Source organism: Symphalangus syndactylus, chromosome 24, assembly GCF_028878055.3.
Source record: "Symphalangus syndactylus isolate Jambi chromosome 24, NHGRI_mSymSyn1-v2.1_pri, whole genome shotgun sequence".
Classification (NCBI taxonomy): Eukaryota; Metazoa; Chordata; class Mammalia; order Primates; family Hylobatidae; genus Symphalangus; species Symphalangus syndactylus.
This window is the reverse complement of record NC_072446.2, coordinates 10,679,200-10,699,184: the sequence shown is the minus strand read 5'-3', so window position 1 is coordinate 10,699,184 and position 19,985 is coordinate 10,679,200. Positions and strand designations below refer to the sequence as shown.

The 19,985-nt window shown below is 55.8% G+C and overlaps 1 protein-coding gene across 1 annotated transcript in view; it reads left to right on the top strand.

Annotated features, from left to right (window-relative positions):
• Positions 1 to 19,985, top strand: part of CDH4 (cadherin 4) — a 675,895-nt gene that overhangs the window by 592,871 nt on the left and 63,039 nt on the right. Inside the window, exon 7 of the mRNA XM_055265685.2 lies at positions 18,289 to 18,461. Coding sequence (XP_055121660.2) covers positions 18,289 to 18,461 — 173 coding nt within the window. The remainder of the gene's footprint in view (positions 1 to 18,288; positions 18,462 to 19,985) is intronic.

The following is a 19,985-nucleotide window of genomic DNA, read 5'->3' as shown; positions in this document are numbered from 1 at the left end:
CCCGGACAAGGGCAGGGAGAGATGGTGCCCACGCAAAGTGTGGCTTGCTTCTCTCGGTGGCAGTCTTCCCAGGACTTGGAAATCATCTCTACAATTTCTTCTCTTCCATCAGTAAATTACAATAATAGAAGGGTTCTACACAGTGCCTTTGTGGGATAAGGAAAAACTACCGCCAGAAATTAGTCATTATTCTCTGGAAGGACAGGCTAATGAAGGGTTTCAGATGCGCATTCTAATGGAAAACAAATGGAAAGATGGGTTAAATATTGACTCAGCTCCAGAGGAATTTCGAAGGCTTGGGGAGTTCATCTGGGGACGTGAGCACACCATTACAGGCCCAGGATCCATGAGGGTCTTGTGTGACCCCCACACTCTTCTCCAGCCCCCCGGGATCCACGAGTCCTGCGTGCACCCCACACTCTTCAGCCCCTCCTGGGATCCACGAGGATCCTTCATGTACCCCACACTCTTCCCCAGTCCCCCAGGATCCACAAGGGCCCTGCATGCACCCCACACTCTTCCCCAGTCCTCCAGGATCTATGAGGGTTGTGCATGTACCCCACATTCTTTCCCAGCTTCCCCAGGATCCATGAGGGTCCCACATGTACCCCACACTCTTCCCCAGCCCCCTGGGATCTATAAGGGTCTTGCATGTACCCCACACTCTTCCCCAGCCCCTGGAATCCACAAGGATCCTTCATGTACCCCACATTCTTCCCCAGCCCCCCTGGGACCCACAAGAGTCCTGTGTGTACCCTACACTCTTCCCCAGCCCCCTAGAATCCACAAGGATCCTGCGTGCATCTCACATTCTTCGCCAGCCCCCCTGGGATCCACAAGGGTCCTAAGTGTACCTCACACTATTCCCCAGTCCCCCAGGATCTACGAGGGTCCTGTGTGCACCCCACACTCTTCTCCAGCCCCCTGGAATCCACGAGGATCCTTCATGTACCCCACATTCTTCCCCAGGCCCCTGGGATCCACAGATGTCCTGCATGTACCCCACATTATTCCCCAGCCCCGCGGAATCCATAGTGGTCCTGTGTGCACCCCACATTCTTCCCCAGTCCCCCTGGGATCCACAAGGGTCCTGTGTACCCTACATTCTTCCCCAGTCTCCCCGGGATCCACAAGGGTCCTGTGTGCACCCCACATTCTTCCCCAGTCCCCCTGGGATCCACAAGGGTCCTGTGTGCACCCCACATTCTTCCCCAGTCCCCCTGGGATCCACAAGGGTCCTGTGTGCACCCCACATTCTTCCCCAGTCCCCCCAGGATCCACAAGGGTCCTGTGTGTACCCCACATACTTCCCCAGCCCCGCTGGGATCCACAAGGGTCCTGTGTGCACCCCACATTCTTACCCAGCCCCCCCGGGATCCACGAGGGTCCTGTGTGTACCCCACATTCTTCTCCAGCCCCCTGGGATCCACGAGGGTCCTGTGTGCACGCCACACTGTTCCCCAGCCCCCCCGGAATCCACGAGGGTCCTGTGTGTACCCCACACTCTTCCCCAGCGCCCCCCGGAATCCACCAGTGTCCTGTGTGCACCCCACACTCTTCCCCAGCTCCCCCGGAATCCACGAGGGTCCTGTGTATACCCCACACTCTTCTCCAGGCCCCCCGGAATCCACGAGGGTCCTGTGTGTACCCCACACTCTTCCCCAGCCCCCCCCGGGATCCACGAGGGTCCTATGTGCACCCCACATTCTTCCCCAGCCCTCCTGACTTCATGAAATCCCCTGGGGCGCTGCTGACCTGCCCTGCTGGGCTCAGAGGGTGTGGCGGGAGCTGTGTCCGGCCCTTTTGTGGTTGGGGTGCAGAGTGAGATGCCCTGTTAGTGAGCAGGATGCAGAGCCCGCCCCAGGGGCTCCCCAAGCAAGGGGACCGTGACTGGGAAGTGCAGGCAGGGCTGGCAGTGCCAGGTGTGGCTGCGCCCCGGGATGAGGTGTGTTTCCAGAGTCTCCCCGGCCGGTTTTCAACCCCACCCTCCTTTCTCCTCCAAGAGATCCTCTCTGCTGCAGCCACCATGGCCTTGGAAGCTGAAAGCTTGTTCCTAAGCAGCTGGACAGCCCTGGGGGTGAGGGGAGCACGTCTTTCCCACGAGTCCCCGCCAAAGTCCCAAGGCAGGTCTCACTGCCCTGCCCCTGCCCCCGTACCCCTCCCCGGGGCAGAGGGTGACAGCCTGTGGCACACAACCAGGGGACACCCTCCATCTTCATGCGTTCCGGGCTGTCTGGGATTGTGGGCGGCGCATGTGCGTTCGCCATTGAGTAAGAGGGGGCTCCAGGAAGTGGGCATTTCCACCGAGGCCTTCGGCCCGGGCTGCAGAAGTGACCCTAAGCCTGGTGAGTTCTGATGGTGGGAGAAGGCCCTGCTGAGTGATCCACAGACCTGTACCACAGACGTTTTCCACAAAGAAATCAACGCTCATTTATTTCAAGTTCCCCAGAAAGTGGAACCAAAATCAGGGTTCCCTCCAAAAAAAACAAGGTGCACCTGAAATGACGGGAGGGCCGAGGATTTTTGCCCAGTTTCCAGCAGGGCCTGAGGCCCACGGAGGTGACTAGGGGCCCCCCACGTGCAGGAGGCTGGGGCCTGCTTCGCAGCCCTCACTCCGTCCACCCAAGCTTCGCCACTTCCGTCTCCTGCGTTGGGCTTCCCAATGGGATTTCACTGGAAGATATGTCTTCTCAAAAAATCTTTTTGTTTTGAGATAATTGTAGAGTCACATGCAGTTGTAAGAAATAAGACAGACAGATCTTGTAAGCCCTTCAGCCAGCCTCCCCCAAGGGCGATACCTTGCAGAACCACAGCGCAGGTCACAGCCAGGAAACTGATCTTCGTAACGGCCACAGCCCCTACTAGGATCCCACCAGTTTGACCTACATTCATTGGTGTGTCTGTGTGTGTGTGTCTCTGTGTGCGTCTGTGTGTGTGTCAGTGTGTCTGTCTCTCTCTGTGTGTCTTTGTGTCTGTGTGTGTCTCTGTATGTCTGTGTGTCTCTGTGTCTGAGTGTGTGTGTTTCTGTGTGTCTGTGTGTCTCTGTGTCTGTGTGTGTCTCTGTGTGTCTGTGCGTCTCTGTGTCTGAGTGTGTGTGTCTCTGTGTGTCTGTATGTCTTTGTGTCTGAGTGTGTGTCTCTGTGTCTGTGTGTGTCCATGTCTGTGTCTGTGTCTGTATGTGTCTCTGTGTGTGTGTCTCTGTGTCTGTATGTGTGTGTCTCTGTGTCTGTGTGTGTCTGTGTCTGTGTGTATCTGTGTCTGTGTGTGTCTCTGTGTCTGTATCTGTGTGTGTGTGTCTGTGTCTGTGTGTGTCTCTGTGTCTGTATGTGTGTCTGTGTCTCTGTGTGTCTGTGTCTGTGTGTGTGTATGTCTGTGTCTGCATGTGTGTCTGTGTGCCTCCCATCAACCCTAACCTGTGGCAACCATGACTCTATTTGCATCTGTAGTGTTGTCATTCCAAGGATACTATAGAAATGGAATCACAGCCGTGTGTTCCCTTTTGGGATTGGCTGTTTTCCTGCAGCATCGTTCTCTGGATATACAGCCAGGTCGTATCCATAGCTCGTTCCTTTCTATGGTGTAGAATTCCGTGGGCAGGGTGTACCGCGGCTTATGAGCCATCCCCGATTGATGGATGCTGGGCAGTTTCAACTCTGGGCCGTGATGAACTGAGCTGCTCTGAGCACCCATTCCTGCAAGGGGTTGCATGTGAACATAATTTCCATTTCTCTAGAATGAATGCCCGAGAATGCAACTGTGGGGTCATCTTGGGAGTGGGCGTTTGTTTTGTAGGGAACTTCCATGTTCTCTGCCAGAGGGGCTGCCCCGTCGCACACTCATCCCACCCTCCTGAGAGACCCGGATTCTCGGCATCCTCAGCAGCATCTGACGTTGTCATCGCTTTCAACGTTAGCCATTCTGAGAGGTGCGTGGTGGTCCCTCGTGGTTTTCATGTGTTTTCCCTCTGGCAAATGGTGCTGAGTGTCTTTTCCTGTGTGTATTGCCATCTGCGTGTCCTCTTCAGGGAAATGACTCTTCATGGCTTTCGTCCATTTCCTACTACATTATTCTTTTACTGTTGAGTTTTCAGAATTCTTTACGTATTCTAGATACAAGTCCTTTGTCGGACATGCGGTTTGCAAATATTTCTCCCACCCAGTAACTTGTCTTCCATCCTCCTCCCAGGGTCTTTGCGAGCGAAAGTGTTTAATTTGGAGGAAGTCCAGTTTATCCATGCTTCCTCCTACGGAGCGGGCTCCAGCATCAAGTCTGAGAGCTCTTCATCAAGCCCTAGGTTCTGAAAATGCTCTTCTCTGGGTGTTCTAACAGTTGTTTAGGTTTGTAGTTTACATTAGGTCCATGATTCAGTTTGAGTTAATTTTTATATAACGTGAGATGTACATGCAGGTGTATTTTTTGCTCATCTCCATATTTTCCATGACTGCCCCAGCGCCATACATTGAAAGGCTGTCCTCCCTCCAGTGAATTGCTTTGACATCTTTGCAGGACATCCATTGGGCACATTTGTGTGGGTCTGTTCCTAGGTTTCTCGGTCTATGTGTCTCCTGCCAACACTGCAGGATGACCAGTGTGTCTCCTGCCAACACCGCAGGATGACCGTACTCTCACGGCCAGCTTCACTACTGGGTAGAGGGATGGCTTTGTGGACAGTGTGAGGTGGTCATGCCCTGGCCTTCACCTGTGTCCCTCCACCAGGGTAGGAACTGCCCATACTCCGTCCCCTCCTCGGCAGGCAGGGGTTCTGCCACGCTGTCCACAGCAGTGCCGCGTGACCACAGCGTGGCCCTGGTGTGGCCCCAGGCAAGCTCCTTCCCACTGCCTCACACATCTTCAGTAAAAGAACAAGGACAGTGCCCGCCTCATGGACAGGGAAGGTAAGGGGCAGGCATCCATGTGGCTCCCAGCAGTGACGCTGTCATCGACAGTGTCCTTATTATCCACAGCTGTAACTCCTTCATATCAACAGCAACTTAATAATACATTCTGGCTCAAAATATCAGTTTATTTTCCTGACTCCACCAAGGTAATTTTGTCAACTCAAACCTCTCTTAATAAATACAAGACAACTTTGAAAACCACCTGCGTTCCAGATTCCTCGGAGCACCAAGGTCCACGGGGTCCTTGCCCGGTCCCCCTGCTGGTCTGCCTGGCAAGCCCTGTCTTCCCTGAGGGCTGAGCTACACCTCGGATACACATATTTGTGAATTATCACAAATTCCAAATCAGCCATGTCTGAACGATGCAGTTTTCTGGCCTGGGATGGGCCAACCGTGGCCATGCCTGAGGTCTGGTTCCCAGACGCTGGCCTGCCAGGAGGATTTGGGTGCAGGTGATTTATGAAGGACCCGCCCCCTCCCAGGAGATGTCCGGGAGGGAGGAGGAGGTGCAGGATGCCCTGACAAGCAGAAACAACACCTCAGAAGGGCCCCAGTGCAAGGCAAGGTTGCTGGGTTCTGTGCACGGCCCCAGCAGGTTCTCGGGAGGGGAAGAGGTGTCACTGAAAACGACAGTGACCACTGAAGGCGTCTGTCCAGGTGGCATCCAGGCCCCTGCAGCATTGGCTATAAGCCACAGCTGGTTTCCCCCTCCCCTCTAGAGTAATGGCCCACAGGCTGTGTTTCCCAAGGGCTCCTCCTGCAGGATCCTGGCATTTATATCTGCAGGAGGACTCTGTGAGACCCGTGGAGACCTGTGCTGAGAAACAGCCGCCCTCGCCCCAGGGCAGAGAAGTGCCTGGGGGACCCTCGGGGCTGTCTGCCTGCAGATCAGCATGCAGCCCCCCCAGGGTACTTTTGGGTCTAAAAAGGTGTGTTCTGTTCCTTTGAACTGGACCTTTTGAGAAGAGCAAGCAACAGATGAAAAATAGCTGCGGCCGCCACCCTGACCTGAAGCTCACACGCCCGCACCTGCCTCAGCTGTCCACTCTGCCTAGGCCCAAGAACCGCACTGAACGTGGGCTCTGCTGGTCTCCACCGACGATCCCTGCTTCTCTGCACCCAGGGGCAGGGCCAACAATGAGGCCTAGTGAGGTTCCATGTGGGAAGGACACACCTTCCGCTGAAGATGCGATCATGCGGTCATCACAGAAACGTGCCGACAGCATGCGTCCAAAGTTCTCCATACGAATCAGCTCACTAAATGCCACAACAGCCCCAGGAAACGACTAGTTTTATTTCCCCCGCATACAACATGAGGAAGTGAAGCCACTGTTCTGTAACAGTAAAGACCCACAGCAGCTGGCAGGGAAAGGCAAGACTTAGAGGCCAACGGACTGGCTCCTGAACGCCCCTGCTAACCACTCTGCAAACCGCCTCCCCTTCCCCACCTGTGTGTCAGGAATGCCTTTGGCTGAAAGTCACAGAAAACCCAACCACAGCAGCTTGAACCAGTGGAGGCTGGGGTGAGAGCTCAAGGCGTCGGGCTGAGGACCCCCCTTCTCAGTTCTCACCACGTGGTCACGAGGTGGCTGCGGCGCCCTCAAGCATCACGTACACCATCAGGCAGGAGGGAGGAGGAAGCGGTGTTTAGCATGGGCAGTTTCCTGTAGGAGGAAGTCCCAGGTGGCTGTGTTGTCCTGTGGGTAAGATGGGCATCTTAGCTGGGTGCTGCGGAGGGCACCAGGTGGGAACGCATGAACCCCACCCTCCAGAAGCCCACTGTCCAGTTGAGAAACCCAGAGACACATCCGCTCCTCAAGGTGCAGGCCTCACACCTGGAGAAAGGCAGGGAAGCAAACGTCCCAGGCCACTGTGAACGGGAAGCGCCTTTCCCTGCCCCCAGGCCCTGGCAAAGGCTGTGCCCTCAGCCCGTGGCGCTGTCCCCCACCCTCTGTGCCAGCTCCTTTCCTCCTGCAGCTCACAGCCACTTCTGCACAGACGTCTTGCCCTGGCCTCTCCCCCAGGCAGCCCCCTCCACGCCCTGGGTGATTCCCTTGACACCTGGAGAGTCACTCAGGTGGCTGTTGGTCTCCACCACCGGGTTCCAGTTCTGAGCACAGAGATCCCATCTCCTCCTTCACCCTTGTGTGGAGGCTGCAGGGAGAGCCCAGCCTCAGCCTGACCCCAGGGGCAGCTCGCAAGCCTCGATGACACCTCGGACATGTCCCAGTGCTAGCTCCTAGTGCTCCCAAGGTGGACTCATTCTGCAAGACGGGCAGGAGTCCATGAGGACCTCCTTGGTGGGGGGCGGTCCTTGATGGACAGGTGGGGTCCACACAGGCGCAGAGGGAGGCAGATGTCTGCCAGGCCCACAGTGAGGCCAGGTGTCTCGCCCAGGGCAGGAGGGCAGTGGACAGCCAGCCTGCCATCTGTCCTGCCTGGTCCCCTGGACCCCTCGCTCCCCGTCACTGCCCAGTGGCCGTTTTCCACCGCTGTCCCCCGCAGCATCAGAGAACAAGCTCTCAGGGCTCGGGAACTCACCCAGGCTCTCAGCATTTCTCCAACTGCCCAGGGAAAGACACCTCCGTATTGATGATTTTTTAACCAAAAAGGACTCTAATCGGGATGCGCTACTTCCTCTAACCCCTCGTAACTGTGTGGGGCCTATAAGTTTTGAAATTAATGTCATTTTAAAATATTAAAAAGCAGGGAAATCTACGTGCTGCAAGTGAAGTCAAAGAGACCTTCATCTATACAGCACCGAGTTTTCGCTTAAATAGATTATTCTATTAGTGGGCCCCGTTTATTTATTTATTTTATTTCTTTGCCGGCGGAAGTACCCCTGAGGTTAATGCACAGATGGCACTAGATACTTGAAAGTCGTCTGAATATTAAGAATTTAAATCTCTAGCCTCAGTGATTTGAGCAGAAAGCCAATTATGGGGCTGAATTAGTTTTCAAATTAAACTGCAATTGAAGGCTTGTGAAATTAATCCTTTAAGGCGCATGGCAGCGTTGGTACATGAATTCCGAGAAAGAGCCGAGCCTGGCAGCCACCGCTGTCTCCCCCTTTCCCTGTTAGCACGATTCATAAGGAGGTGTCCAGCATCTCCCACGTGAAAGACGAGGCTGCTCCTCACCTGCAGCCGGGGCGGGGGATGCTGTTCCGACTCGCTGCTTCGTTGATGGGGAAATATTCAGGTCTGTCTGCTGGGGGAGAAGGAGGTGGAAAGAGGCCTCCAGAGAAAGCCCTAGAAAGATGGTTTCCTTCTTGTTCTCAAAGCCCACGGGGCAGGAGAACTCACCTGGGCACCCCAGGTTAGCGCAGATGCCACTGGGTGACCATTCCTCGGCAGAGGGCACAGGTGAGGGACTGCTGGCCGCGTCTTTCCTGCGGGGAGCCCAGGTTCAGCAGATTTACAGCCTCTGTGGAATGGAGACCTGCAGGACTCACACTCGAGTGTGGCCCAGATCCTGCATCACTGGAGAAGCGAGAGGGTCAGTGGGGACACAGGGATCCAGGCTCCCTCTTCCCAGACACCAGAGCCAGCCCTGCTCACAGCACAGGAAGCAGGCCAGAGGGACAGGGCAGCTGTAGGTGCAGAGGAGGAGCCGAGGCTCCCCGAGGTGAAGCGAGGGTGCAGAGCCCTGAGGCTGGGACGGCTGCCCTAGTGCCGAGCCCCACCTGGCCTCCGAAGTCACCCAGGGCCACGGAGACTCCTGCGGGTGGAAGAGGCCCCCATCTCCTCCCAGCCTTGCCAGTGTGGGTTTCCAGACACCGCCTGCCTCAGCTTCAGCTTAGCCCCTGGGCGGGTGGACTGGAGCCCCCCCAGTTCACGTCCACCCAGAACTTCAGAATGTGACCTTATGCAAAAATAGTTCTTTGCAGACATTTTGTCAAGATGAGGCCAGTAGGGTGGGCCCTGAATCCAATGACTGTTTCCTTCTAACAAGAGGACAAGACACAGGGCAGGGCCCAAGACGGTGGAGGCAGAGGCTGGAGTGACGTGGCCACAAGCCCCAGAGCACCCAAGTTGGACGGCACCCCCACCCCAGGAGCTGGAAGGGCCCGGACAGGGCTGCTGATGCTGAGCCCTGTGTGCTGGTGCTGCCTCCTGGCCTCTGGAACTGACAGGGCCAGTTCTGTTGCTTCAAGCTGCCCATCTGCGGTGCTTTGGCACAGCAGCCCAGGACACCAGTGCAGTCCCCTTTGGGGGGAAGCCTGGGGACCCCCCTGGTTTCACCCACTGTCCTCCCCGTGCAGCCAGAAACCCCGTCCATCGAACATCCTGCCACTTGGAGACTGTGGGGAACGCAGCACATATGCCCCCAGAAACCAGAGAAAACGCATTGCTGGGGAGGCCTGTGTGACCCAAGCCACGGAGACCACATCTGCTGATCCCAGGATGCCGCAGCAGCCACCGTGGCTCAGGGACTCCAGACACAGGGGCCCGTGGATCCAGTGAGATCAGAGGCACCACGGTTCCCTCTCCAGGACACACTCACTCAACTCCCAGAGCCAAGCCCTTGCCAGCGCAGATGGCGCCCATGAGAGGACCGAGGGGGAGGTGGCCCCAGCTTCCTGGGCAGACCCTTATGAGACAAACCCGATTATCTCCACCCATCATTCCCTCCTGAATTCACTGACAAACCAGCCCTGGTGAGTTCGCCAGGGCCTCCCAGGGCAAGGCCAAGTGCAGCAGTTGTACTGTTGCCCATGACCCCTGGCCGTGGTCCTCTCTGGGGCTGCACGGAGTTGCTCTCCTGCCCCGTCACCCACCCGGGCCCTGGCTTTCTCTCCGGTGCGCTGTGCAGCAGAGCCTCCAGGGCCTTGTGCCACACCTGGGGGATTTTCTGCCTAAATCCACCCCTGAGTGGATTTGAGGGAGCCTGGTGACCTTCAATCTGTGTGCGCCCAGACCTCATGCCCTGACCCCTGCCTGGCCTCTGCCTATGCTCCCATCCCTGCCCCTGCCCCCCAACAGCTCTGCCAGGTACCCCTCCAACCACCCTGCATCCCTCGCTGCATCTGGCGGAAGGCAGTGAGCTGACTTCCTGGCTAGTTAATGTAGGTGATGGACTGACTTCCTGGCTGGTTAGTGTAGGTGATGAGCTGGCTTCTGGGGAAGGTTAGTGTAGATGATGGACTGACTTTCTGGAATGGTTTGTGTAGGTGATGACTGACTTCCTGGCTGGTTCGTGTAGATAATGGGCTGGCTTCCTGAATGGTTAGTATAGATAATGGTTGGCTTCCTGGCTGGTTAATGTAGATGATAGCTGGCTTCCTGGCTGGTTTGTGTATGTAAGGAGTTAGTTTCCTGGCTGGTTAGTGTAGATGATAGCTGTCTTCCTGGCTGGTTTGTGTATGTAATGGGTTAGTTTCCTGGCTGGTTAATGTAGATGATAGCTAGCTTCCTGGCTGGTTTGTGTATGTAATGGGTTAGTTTCCTGGCTGGTTAGTGTAGATGATAGCTGGCTTCCTGGCTGGTTTGTGTATGTAATGGGTTAGTTTCCTGGGCTAGTTAGTGTAGATGATAGCTGTCTTCCTGGCTGGTTTGTGTATATAATGGGTTAGTTTCCTGGCTGGTTAATGTAGATGATAGCTGGCTTCCTGGCTGGTTTGTGTATATAATGGGTTAGTTTCCTGGCTGGTTAGTGTAGATGATAGCTGGCTTCCTGGCTGGTTAGTGTATGTAATGGGTTAGTTCCCTGGCTGCTTACTGCAGGTGTGGTCAGAGTTCTATTTTTATATTTGGTCTGGTCATTGCTCGTGTTTATATTGAACATCTTAGTAGCACCTGGGATCATATGGTACCCTGTCACCACCAGCGTCCTGGCACTGAGGTCATCAAGGGACAGAAGTTTCCTACCCAGAGGACCATCAGTTGTTCTGTAGTGGCCACGCCACCCCCTGGCATGGGGGATTTTGTTTATGAGCTTCAGCCCCTGGGGTATACACAACGTAGGTCTCAATGCTTGACACAGAGTGGATGTTCAGTGAATATTTGTTCCAGGCCCCACTCTGCTCTCAGAAACGATGTCAGCTTGGACAGCCAGGGTTTTCCATGCCTGCAATTTTTTCCTTAGGATAAACTCCTAGCAGTGGGTTTGCTGAGTGGGCACATTTTGAAGGGTTTTGTGTATGCACAGCCAAACCCCCTCCCCCCGGAGGCCATGGAAGGTGCCAGCTGCCCTCTGTGCCATCACGATTAGGTACCATCATTATTTTAAAGTAGCTTTTGCACATTTGACATGTGGAAAATGTCTTCCTTTCATTTCTTTGATCAATAATAAAGTTGGTTTTAAAAAGAAGGAGAAGCAGCAGAAAGCCCATCTGTGTTAAAGATGTAGGATCCAGCCCCTTTGACAAGAGGGCTGCACCCCAGTGTTCCAGCAGGTGTGTTGGGTGTGAGACGGTCAGTGCCTTTGGATGTTTCCCGGTGAGCATGTGCTAGTTACCATGAGTGTGTTTTATTTCTGCATCCAGAAAAGAATTCTCAAAAGTATATCATTTGGCCTTAAAAAGCAGATTCCTGAGTATAGCAAAAAGAAAAAAAGGTAGATGCTTAGATGGACCATGTTTTTGTAGTTGGCCGGAAAGCAGTGAGCAGTACTTGTTGCCAGAGAGTGGGATTCTGAGCCACCTCCCAAAGAGGGGCCCTGCCATCGCCCTTTCCCGGGAGTGAGACGATGCAGATGGCTGGGGTGGGTTCTTAAGAGCAGCATCCATCCTCAGGGAGTATCCAGGGAGGAACCAGCAGGAGAGAGACGGGTAGAGGCTGCCTTCCAGGTGCCCACGCACACACACCTGTTTCCAGAACACTCGCTCTGGGCTCATGCACATTTGACTCTGAGTCCGGGATTGTGAAGCCCTGCTCTCCCTTCCTGAAACACTGACACCCTGGCTTTGCCAGTGCAGGCACTGTCAGAAGCAGGGGGCCTCCCCTCAAAGAGCTTATGATAGGCTGGGCGTGGTGGCTCACACCTGTAATCCCAGCACATTGGGAGGCCGAGGCAGGTGAATCACCTAAGCTCAGGAGTTCAAGACCAGCCTGAACAACATGGAAAAACCCCATCTCTACTAAAAATACAAAAATTAGTCAGCATGTTGGTTCATGCCTGTGATCTCAGCTACTTGGGAGGCTGAGGCAGGGGAATCAGTTGAACCCAGGAGGTGAAGGCTGCAGTGAACAAAGATCATGCCACTGCCCTCCTGCCTGGGCGACAGAGCAAGACTCCATCAAAAAAAAAAAAAGAAAGAAAGAGACAGCTTACGATAAAATTGAGCCCAAGTAAAGTGGGGGATTCCTGGGTGCTCATCACATTTTGCTTCTCACCCCAGGCCCCTCCTCCTGTGCCCTGGAGGTGGCCAACAGCTCTAAGTGCAGGATTTGCCTCCTGAGGCAGGAGGTGAGCAGAGGAGGGCACAATGGCATTGGTTTAAAGCCATTACTGTCTTGAGTTAATGAAGAGCTAATGTGATGAAAGCCACTACAAGCTTCTAATGAGCATTCCTTTCCATGGGGGAGGGGTGCTTAAACTAAGGCGGCTCACAAGGCGTGATGCACCTGCCAAGGTGAGCTGAGTTCCGATGACTCTGGCCATCTCAGAACGTCCAGGCTCTTCTCTGTGAGGAAGACATTCTATTTTTGCAAAAACTCCACCAAATGGAAATGGGGATATTGTTGCTTGCATCAGATGTAAGGGGTGCAATTATTTGTAACCAAAAAGCAGGCAGAGACTTGGACCCCTGATCAATATCCGATTAGTGCTTGGTTAATGAGCATAAACCGAAGAATAGATCAGCCCCTCAAGTCAGACACATGGAGTTTCCATGCTGGAGGACTCTGGGTTCTGGGCCAGGGCCACCAGCTCATCCCATGGTGGGGGTGCAGAGGGGGTTCGTCCACACCAGGACCCCTTCCCAGGGCGGGCATCCTGGGGCCGTCTGTGTTCCCTGGTACAGAGACGCGGGAATGCTGTAGGTGGGAGGGATTTCAGTCCAAGGGAACCCTCTACAGCTGTCGGCCTGAGCAGGACCTCTGAGGAGTCAGAGGGGAGGCAGCCAGACTGGTTCCTGCCGCAGAGGCCCAGCTTCTAATGGGGCAGGGGCCGCCAAGGGGTGAGAGGCACAGACAGCTTGGGAGGTGGGGACCCGGACAGCCCCATAGTATTCAGGGTCATAGACAATGGGGGGAAGGGCCAGCATCTCGACTCCCGAACCCACAACAGGCCATAAACCCCGCTGTCATCAGCCTTAAGGCAAACCAGGCGGTTATACCTCCATGCTGGGCAGGTGTCCCCTCCACGCTGGCTGAGTGTCCCTCCATGCTAAGCGGTGTCCTCCATGCTGGGCAGGTGTCCCCCCCCACACTGGCCGGGTGTCCCTCCACTCTGGGCAGGTGTCCCCCCACACTGGCCGGGTGTCCTCCATGCTGGCCGGGTGTCCCCCCCACACTGGCCGGGTGTCCCTCCACTCTGGGCAGGTGTCCTCCTCCCTGGCTGGCCGGGTGCTTTCCTCCTGTGCTGGAGCCACCTCTCCTCTTGTCACCTGGTTTCCCACCATGTATTCCAGGGGAGAGGGCAGGAGACGGGGAGCTCTAAGCACATGTGGGGAAGCCCCATCCCGGCCGGGCACACCTGGCTCCCACTGAGCCAAGCCTCCAGCCGTGGCACCTATAGCTCACAGGCTGTGGTGGGCACACAAAGCCTCTAGACATGACAAACGTGGCAAGTGCCTTCAAGGAGCTCAACTTATTGAATGAAGGACTGGCCTTTATTCTGAGACTAAGTCTTTCCTTTGATTTTGGTGGTAAAATATTATTTTCCTTTCATGAAACATTTGAGCTAGATGTCCACTTTAAAGTCTTCTCTTGGTAGAACTAGAAGTTGGCAACCCTATATTGATTCTCCTGTATTTTTAAAAACCAATGTTGTCCCTGAAATCCAAAAAAAGAGCATACAGCAGGGGTCAGCAAACCACCAGCCAAACACAGCTCAGCACCTGCTTCTGTGAATGGTTTGATGGGAACACAGCCATGCCCGTTGCTGGACGCATCCTCTCAGGTTGCTTCTGTGCAGCATTGAGGAGTTGGGACAGAGAATGTGTGACTGCAAAGCCTGACATACATACTGCCTGGACCTTTACAGAAAGTGTCTGCTGGACCCTGGAGGAGAGTGTGGCCGCTTTCAGCCTGAGTCTAGCAGAGCTCACTGGACCCAGCCACGTTCCCCTCCTCTGTGGGATTCAGTTTCCCCATCTGTCAAAAAAGGAGGTGGCCACAGTCAGGGTCCCAAAGATCTGTTTCCAGCCTCCCGCTGACTTCCCATTCCACACATCCCACCTGGCCCCTCCTCAATGCCAAGCCCTCTCACGTCCACATCCTGGCCCGCCTTTTCCCCAGGTCCCCAAGCCTCCGAGGGGGGCTTAGTCCTCCTCCATACATGACATCGCACAGCAGCGGGCCCCTTCCACCCAGGGACTGCTTGGAGGAGGCAGCTTTGAGTGGTGGGGGAGGACCTCCTGCCTAGCCTTCGGGGACCGAGGAGCCCTTCAGGACAGATCAGCTGGAAACGCCACTCCGCATTCCGTCCTGAGTGGGGAGAGCTTGGCCCCAGTGGGCAGGGAATTCCCGTGATGTCATGAGGTTATCTGAGCTCCGTGGAGGTGGAGGAGGGGACCTCTGTGGCGGGAGACTCCCAGCCATTCTCCTAATGTGATTTCTCAGTGACGTGATGGACCAGGGCAGGCACTCAAAGGGAGCACATGGGTCTCTGCCTCACGGCGGACCAGTAACTCTGGGGTGCTGGGAGTCCTGGGCTGACTTGCTGTCCCTGCACCTCCTCCCGCTGGTAGGGCTGAGTGGAGAAGAGCTCCAAGCCCAGATGGCAGACCCCAGCCCTGCTCCACCACTGTCCGAGGTGTGATTGACCCGAGTTCTTGCACGTGGGCAGCAGGCCGTCCGTGAGATTTCTCTGAGACGTGACAAACCCATGCACAAAAGGCCCTCGGGCCAGCTGGGCACAGGGTGGGGAAGAGGCCAAGACAGTCAGAAGGGCTCCGCATCCCCATCCAGCCCGAGTGACCGTCATTCTCATCACCCCGGCCAACCATGCTGCTTTTGGTGAGCACGGTAGACAGTGCCTGGTCCCTTCTTCCCTCCCTGGCCAGGGCTTTGCTTCTCTCTCTCCACCTTCTCCACGTCCCTACCATCATCCTGCCACCCCCACCATCACAGCTGCAGGCCCTTTTCTGTGACAGGCATGTGGATCCTCACAGATTTCACAGACGAAAATGCCAGGGGCCACGAGTGGAGGGGAACAGTGAGTGCTTCGGGAAGCTGGAGTGGCTTCTCCCTTTGACTTTCTGAACCAGATGAGCCAAATGCAGTCACCACCAACCCCATGACTTTCCCAGCTCTGCCCTTTCGTAGAGATGGGTGGTTTCAAATAGTGCTTGATGCGCCGACGTTGGCTTCGCTTGCTCGGGGATGCCCGGCTTGATGATGGCTGAACATCAGTAACACCGCCCTGGTCAGACCCACCATCCACTTTGCAAATGAAATTCTGCAGGCGTTTGTTCTGGTGTTTCGGTAAGCAGCTTGAAAACCCTCACAAGGCAAAGTTATTTTTGTTTATACAAGTCATATACCTTAGATGCACCAGTGTATTTATCCTTTATATAAACATTATGTATATGTATATTTATAGGAGCTGTGTGTGTGTGTCTATGTGTGTGTGTACATACTAGAGAGAGACAGAGATAGAGACAGAGGTCCTCATATTTCCTGCATTTCCAAGGTGCCCTCTAGAATCATTTTCCTTCTGCCTGAAAACACCCTTAGTATTTCCTCTAGCGTGGGTCTCTAGGTGGTAATTTTTTTGTTTTATCCTTTAGTGTCTATTTTTCACTTTTATTTTAGAAAGTTTTTTTCACTGAATAATGAATGCCAGGTTCCTCGTGAGTTCCTTGCATTCCACCGTTCTCCAGCTTCCATCATTCCTACTGAGAAGTCAGCCTGAAGTCTTCTCACTGCCACACTGAAAGTTTTGTGCTCTTTTAAGAAGGAGGCTGTGTGTGATGTCATCCCTCTCCATGAATGATTTCTTTCTGCTGCTAAGTAGGGGACACTAACAATCACAGAGAGCCTCAGCCTAAGTTACTGCAGTTAGCTCTGTGCGTGTGTTAGGACTGTTTCTCCCCAGTTCACCCTCGCTCCTAGGGTGCTGCACTTCAAGGTTTTCCTCTTAGGAAAATGCAGAGGAAAGCCAGCACAGAGGCAGGGGGATGTTTCTTTACAGGGGAGTATGGTTGGGATCAGGCTTGTTGTGCTCTAAAGTGGTGGGGACATCGTGATGGGGGCAAGGATCATCAGGGTGGGGTCCCCAGTTCCAGAGGCTGATGGTCACCAGGCCACGGCCCCTCCCACCCATTTGCTTACTGCGTAAATACATCTGTTTGATTGAACTATAATTCACATGCCATACAGCTTGCTCTTTAAAGTGCTCCTGCCTCCGCTTGCTTTTCTGTGTTTTCATGAAACGTGTCTGCTTTGAGAATTTTGCATTCAGTAGAAGCTGAAAGCTGCAGCAAACTCCTAGTCCAACACACCCAAGGTTCCTCCGCATCCCACCTGGGCTTGTCCTGCCTGGGGGGAGGGCCAGAGTGGGGGTCTTCTCTGCAGGGCTGCAGAAGGAGGGCGAGGTGGGGGAGGGGTGGAGGCGGAAGGCTCCCTGCCTGCTCTAGGGTCCTGGAAATGGGTAGTAGCTTCGGGCTCCTCGCAGACCCTGCCTCCTGAGCATGAGGCCACCCCGCACCCTGGGCTTCTGGCACAGTCCAGCAAATGTCCAGCAGGGCATCTGTGTGCCAGGTCACAGAGACAGCATGGACCCAGCCCTGCCCTTGTGGCTGTAATCCCACAGAGGACACAGACATTAAGCAGACACACAGCTGTTTCAATGCAGGTGAGATGAGGATGCACAGGGCCCCATGACTCAGTCCAGAGGGCCAGAACGGGGCTTTGGGCATGAGGAGGAGTTGGCCAGGTGGAGGAGAGGGAAGAACGTTCCAGATGCAGAACAGATTGTGCAAGATCCCAAGGCTGGTGTGGCGAGAGTCCTTCATCTCATGCACATAAGAACGAGCACCTCGGGTCTCTCTGAGACCACCCCCCACCCTGCATGACCCCAGCCCCGTCAGCCAGGGGAGGCACTGTGCTGGCAGAGGCTGCACCATCCCCAGGGCCCAGCAGGGCACCAGCAGCTCTCCTCTGTGCGTGAACGCTGCAGAGCCGGGCACCAGAGCTTCCAGGATTCTGGGGCATCTCAGGCAGCCACCAGGGCAAGATGAGCACACACGTGTGCAGAGCCAGGGCAGGAACACCGGAAGGTGGCAGGCAGAGTGCAGCCCCAGGACTTCCAGGTGGGAGAGCCCGCCGTGCCAGCATCAGGAGACAGCAGTTAGGAGCTCACGGAGTGGGGCCTCCACCGGGCACAGTGATAGCACAGAGTTGGTGCGCAGTAGGCAGTGACTAAAGCCCCCACCCACCACTGCTCCCAGCAGAGCTTGGTCCCCAGACCTGGAGATGTCCTGAGGCCACAGGGTGGGGTGTGCTGATGCAATCCCTCCCCAGGGCAGGAAAGGCTGCACAGCCAAAGGAAAGCCAAGTGCCATTCTCAGAAAGTGGGGAATGTGCCAGTGTGCACTATAGACCTCAACCCCAATGTGTGCATGGGGAAACTGAGGCACCAAGCTGAGAGAGTGCATGGGCAGCTCACCGAGCCCCTCTGAAATGCCAGTGGCCCCCAGTCCCAGGGCACCCCCAGATGTGCTCCATCTGATGGAGTCCCGTAGGCACAGCCTCCCTGCCCAGGGGTCCCTTCGAGGTTTGTTTTCCACTGTGTCCTCTGCGGTGTTTATTATTCAGCTTCTGTGTGTCCAGACCTATACCAGGCCCTGCTTCAGTACCTGAGTCCCTCCCTTTAAGCCCAGCCAGGCTGGGCGCCCTGCAGGAGTGGAGGCACCTTGGACGCACTGTCGGGGCCTCAGGCCACCCGGCTCCAGGCCTGGTCTGCTGTCCCATGCTCTGGAAGCTTAGGGAAGTTCTTCCTCCTCTGAGGCCTGGTCTTTCCCCAGCTGAAAAAGGAAGAGGTCAGAGCCGATGACCTCTAAGGACCCTCGAGCTCTAGAAGAAATCCTTCTGTGATTCTCTAAGGTGGGGTGGAGGCGGCAGGTGCACCAACACTACCTCTGAACAGGCCGAGAGGAAGGGGGTTCCGCTACGCCAGACTCACGGAGAGCTCTGCGGTCGGGGGGCTCTGCCCAGGTGTGTGCGGGGGCGGCAGCCTGTGTGGCAGGCCATCCGCATCTGAGCTGCTGTCTCTGTTCCAGGCACCTACGTGATGACCGTCACGGCCAACGATGCTGACGACAGCACCACGGCCAACGGGATGGTGCGGTACCGGATCGTGACCCAGACCCCGCAGAGCCCGTCCCAGAATATGTTCACCATCAACAGCGAGACTGGAGACATCGTCACAGTCGCAGCGGGCCTGGACCGAGAGGTGAGGCAGGGCAGGGTCTGCCTGCAGGTGGGTGAGCTCCTGGTCCCCGGGGCTCCGAGGACTGCAGGATCCCCTGAGGCCTCACCGCCCTCCAGTGGCCATGAGCAGGTGCCCGCTCCGCTCAGACAAGGCTCTGCAGATGAGCTGCTCCTGGTCCTGGGCCCGTCATTCAGCTGGGGAGATGCCCATGGGCCCAGGACCGAGTCGGGAGTGCTGTTGTGAGGCCCGTACAGATGTAGAGGAAGCAGATACCATCCCCATCTCCTCTGTAGCCAGGGGTCCCCCGCCTGCCCTGGGGAGAGAGGGCAGCCCCTGTTTGCCCCCCTACACACACACACACACACACACACACCTGTGAGCAGCTCATTTCCACAGGCTGGCGCCTCTCCGGGACGTTTGCACAGCTTTTGGCAGAGCAGGTGGTCTGACCGGAGTTTGTGCGTGCAAGCCCCTGCCCACACACTCCCGCACACGTGATGCTCCAGAGGTACAGATGGGATGGCACGGCTGCCGGCTGTGTCCAAGGAGAGGACAGGACAGCCGAGCAAGGGTCGGGCCCGTGAGCGCCAGCACCTCTGGGATGGCCCCTTGCAGGGGCAGGGGCAGGGGTTACCTAGAGCCCACAGACTGCCCTACCTGCGAGCCATCAGCTCCTGGTCTGTGACGGGGAAAGCACAAGGGCCGAAAGGGCAGTGGGGACGCTCAGGGAGATCCGATGGGGCCTCGCCCTCCAGTCCCAGTGCAGGGGCATGGCTGGCTGCATGCTGGCCCCAGGAAACCGTTCCCTCCCTACTCTATATCGGCCGCGAGGGAGCAGCGTCAAATTGGAGAGGCAGCTGGTTCTACTGAGCAACCGGAGAACTGGGAAGGGGAAGGTGTGGGAGTTTCACGGGATTGGGTGCCTGCAAGGGAGGCATGCAGGCGTGCGGAGGGTTCCAGATGCGCAGACGCAGTCCATGAACACACCTCTTCATACATCTCGTGTGCAACATGGCAGCAGTCTTCCCTTAGGGCCGGGGTTTTCGTATTATAATGATAAGCTGGGGATCTAAAGGGGACTATAGGCCACCTGCTCTGGCCTGCACTGGTTTCGTGTCGGTCCGCCCTCCCTCTGGTTTCCGAAGGGGTTGAGGGAGTCCCTGCGGCTTCAGGACCATCTGGTCTCCTTCAGCACGAGTGTCTATAGATAAAGGGACTAAAGACAAACAGCTAAAGCTTTCCCACTGCCGGGTGGAGGGCTGGGAGGTCTGGGGGACTCTGTAGTTTATATTGTAGGAAAGAATATGTGATATTTTCCAGGCTGAAAATATATATAGGCAACATCTGTGGACCCCTCGTCATAGCTGAAAATCTTGTGAGGCCCCGGCAGTCAGTATGGGTGCAGGCTCTGACCCTGGGAGGGATCAAGAGCGCCATGGAGCCCATGACGCCCTAGGGTTCCCCCAGCTGGCCTGGTGCACCCCACAGGAGGGACACCCCCTGGCCTCCCTGGGCCGGGCATTCCTGTGGGCATGTCAAGGCCCA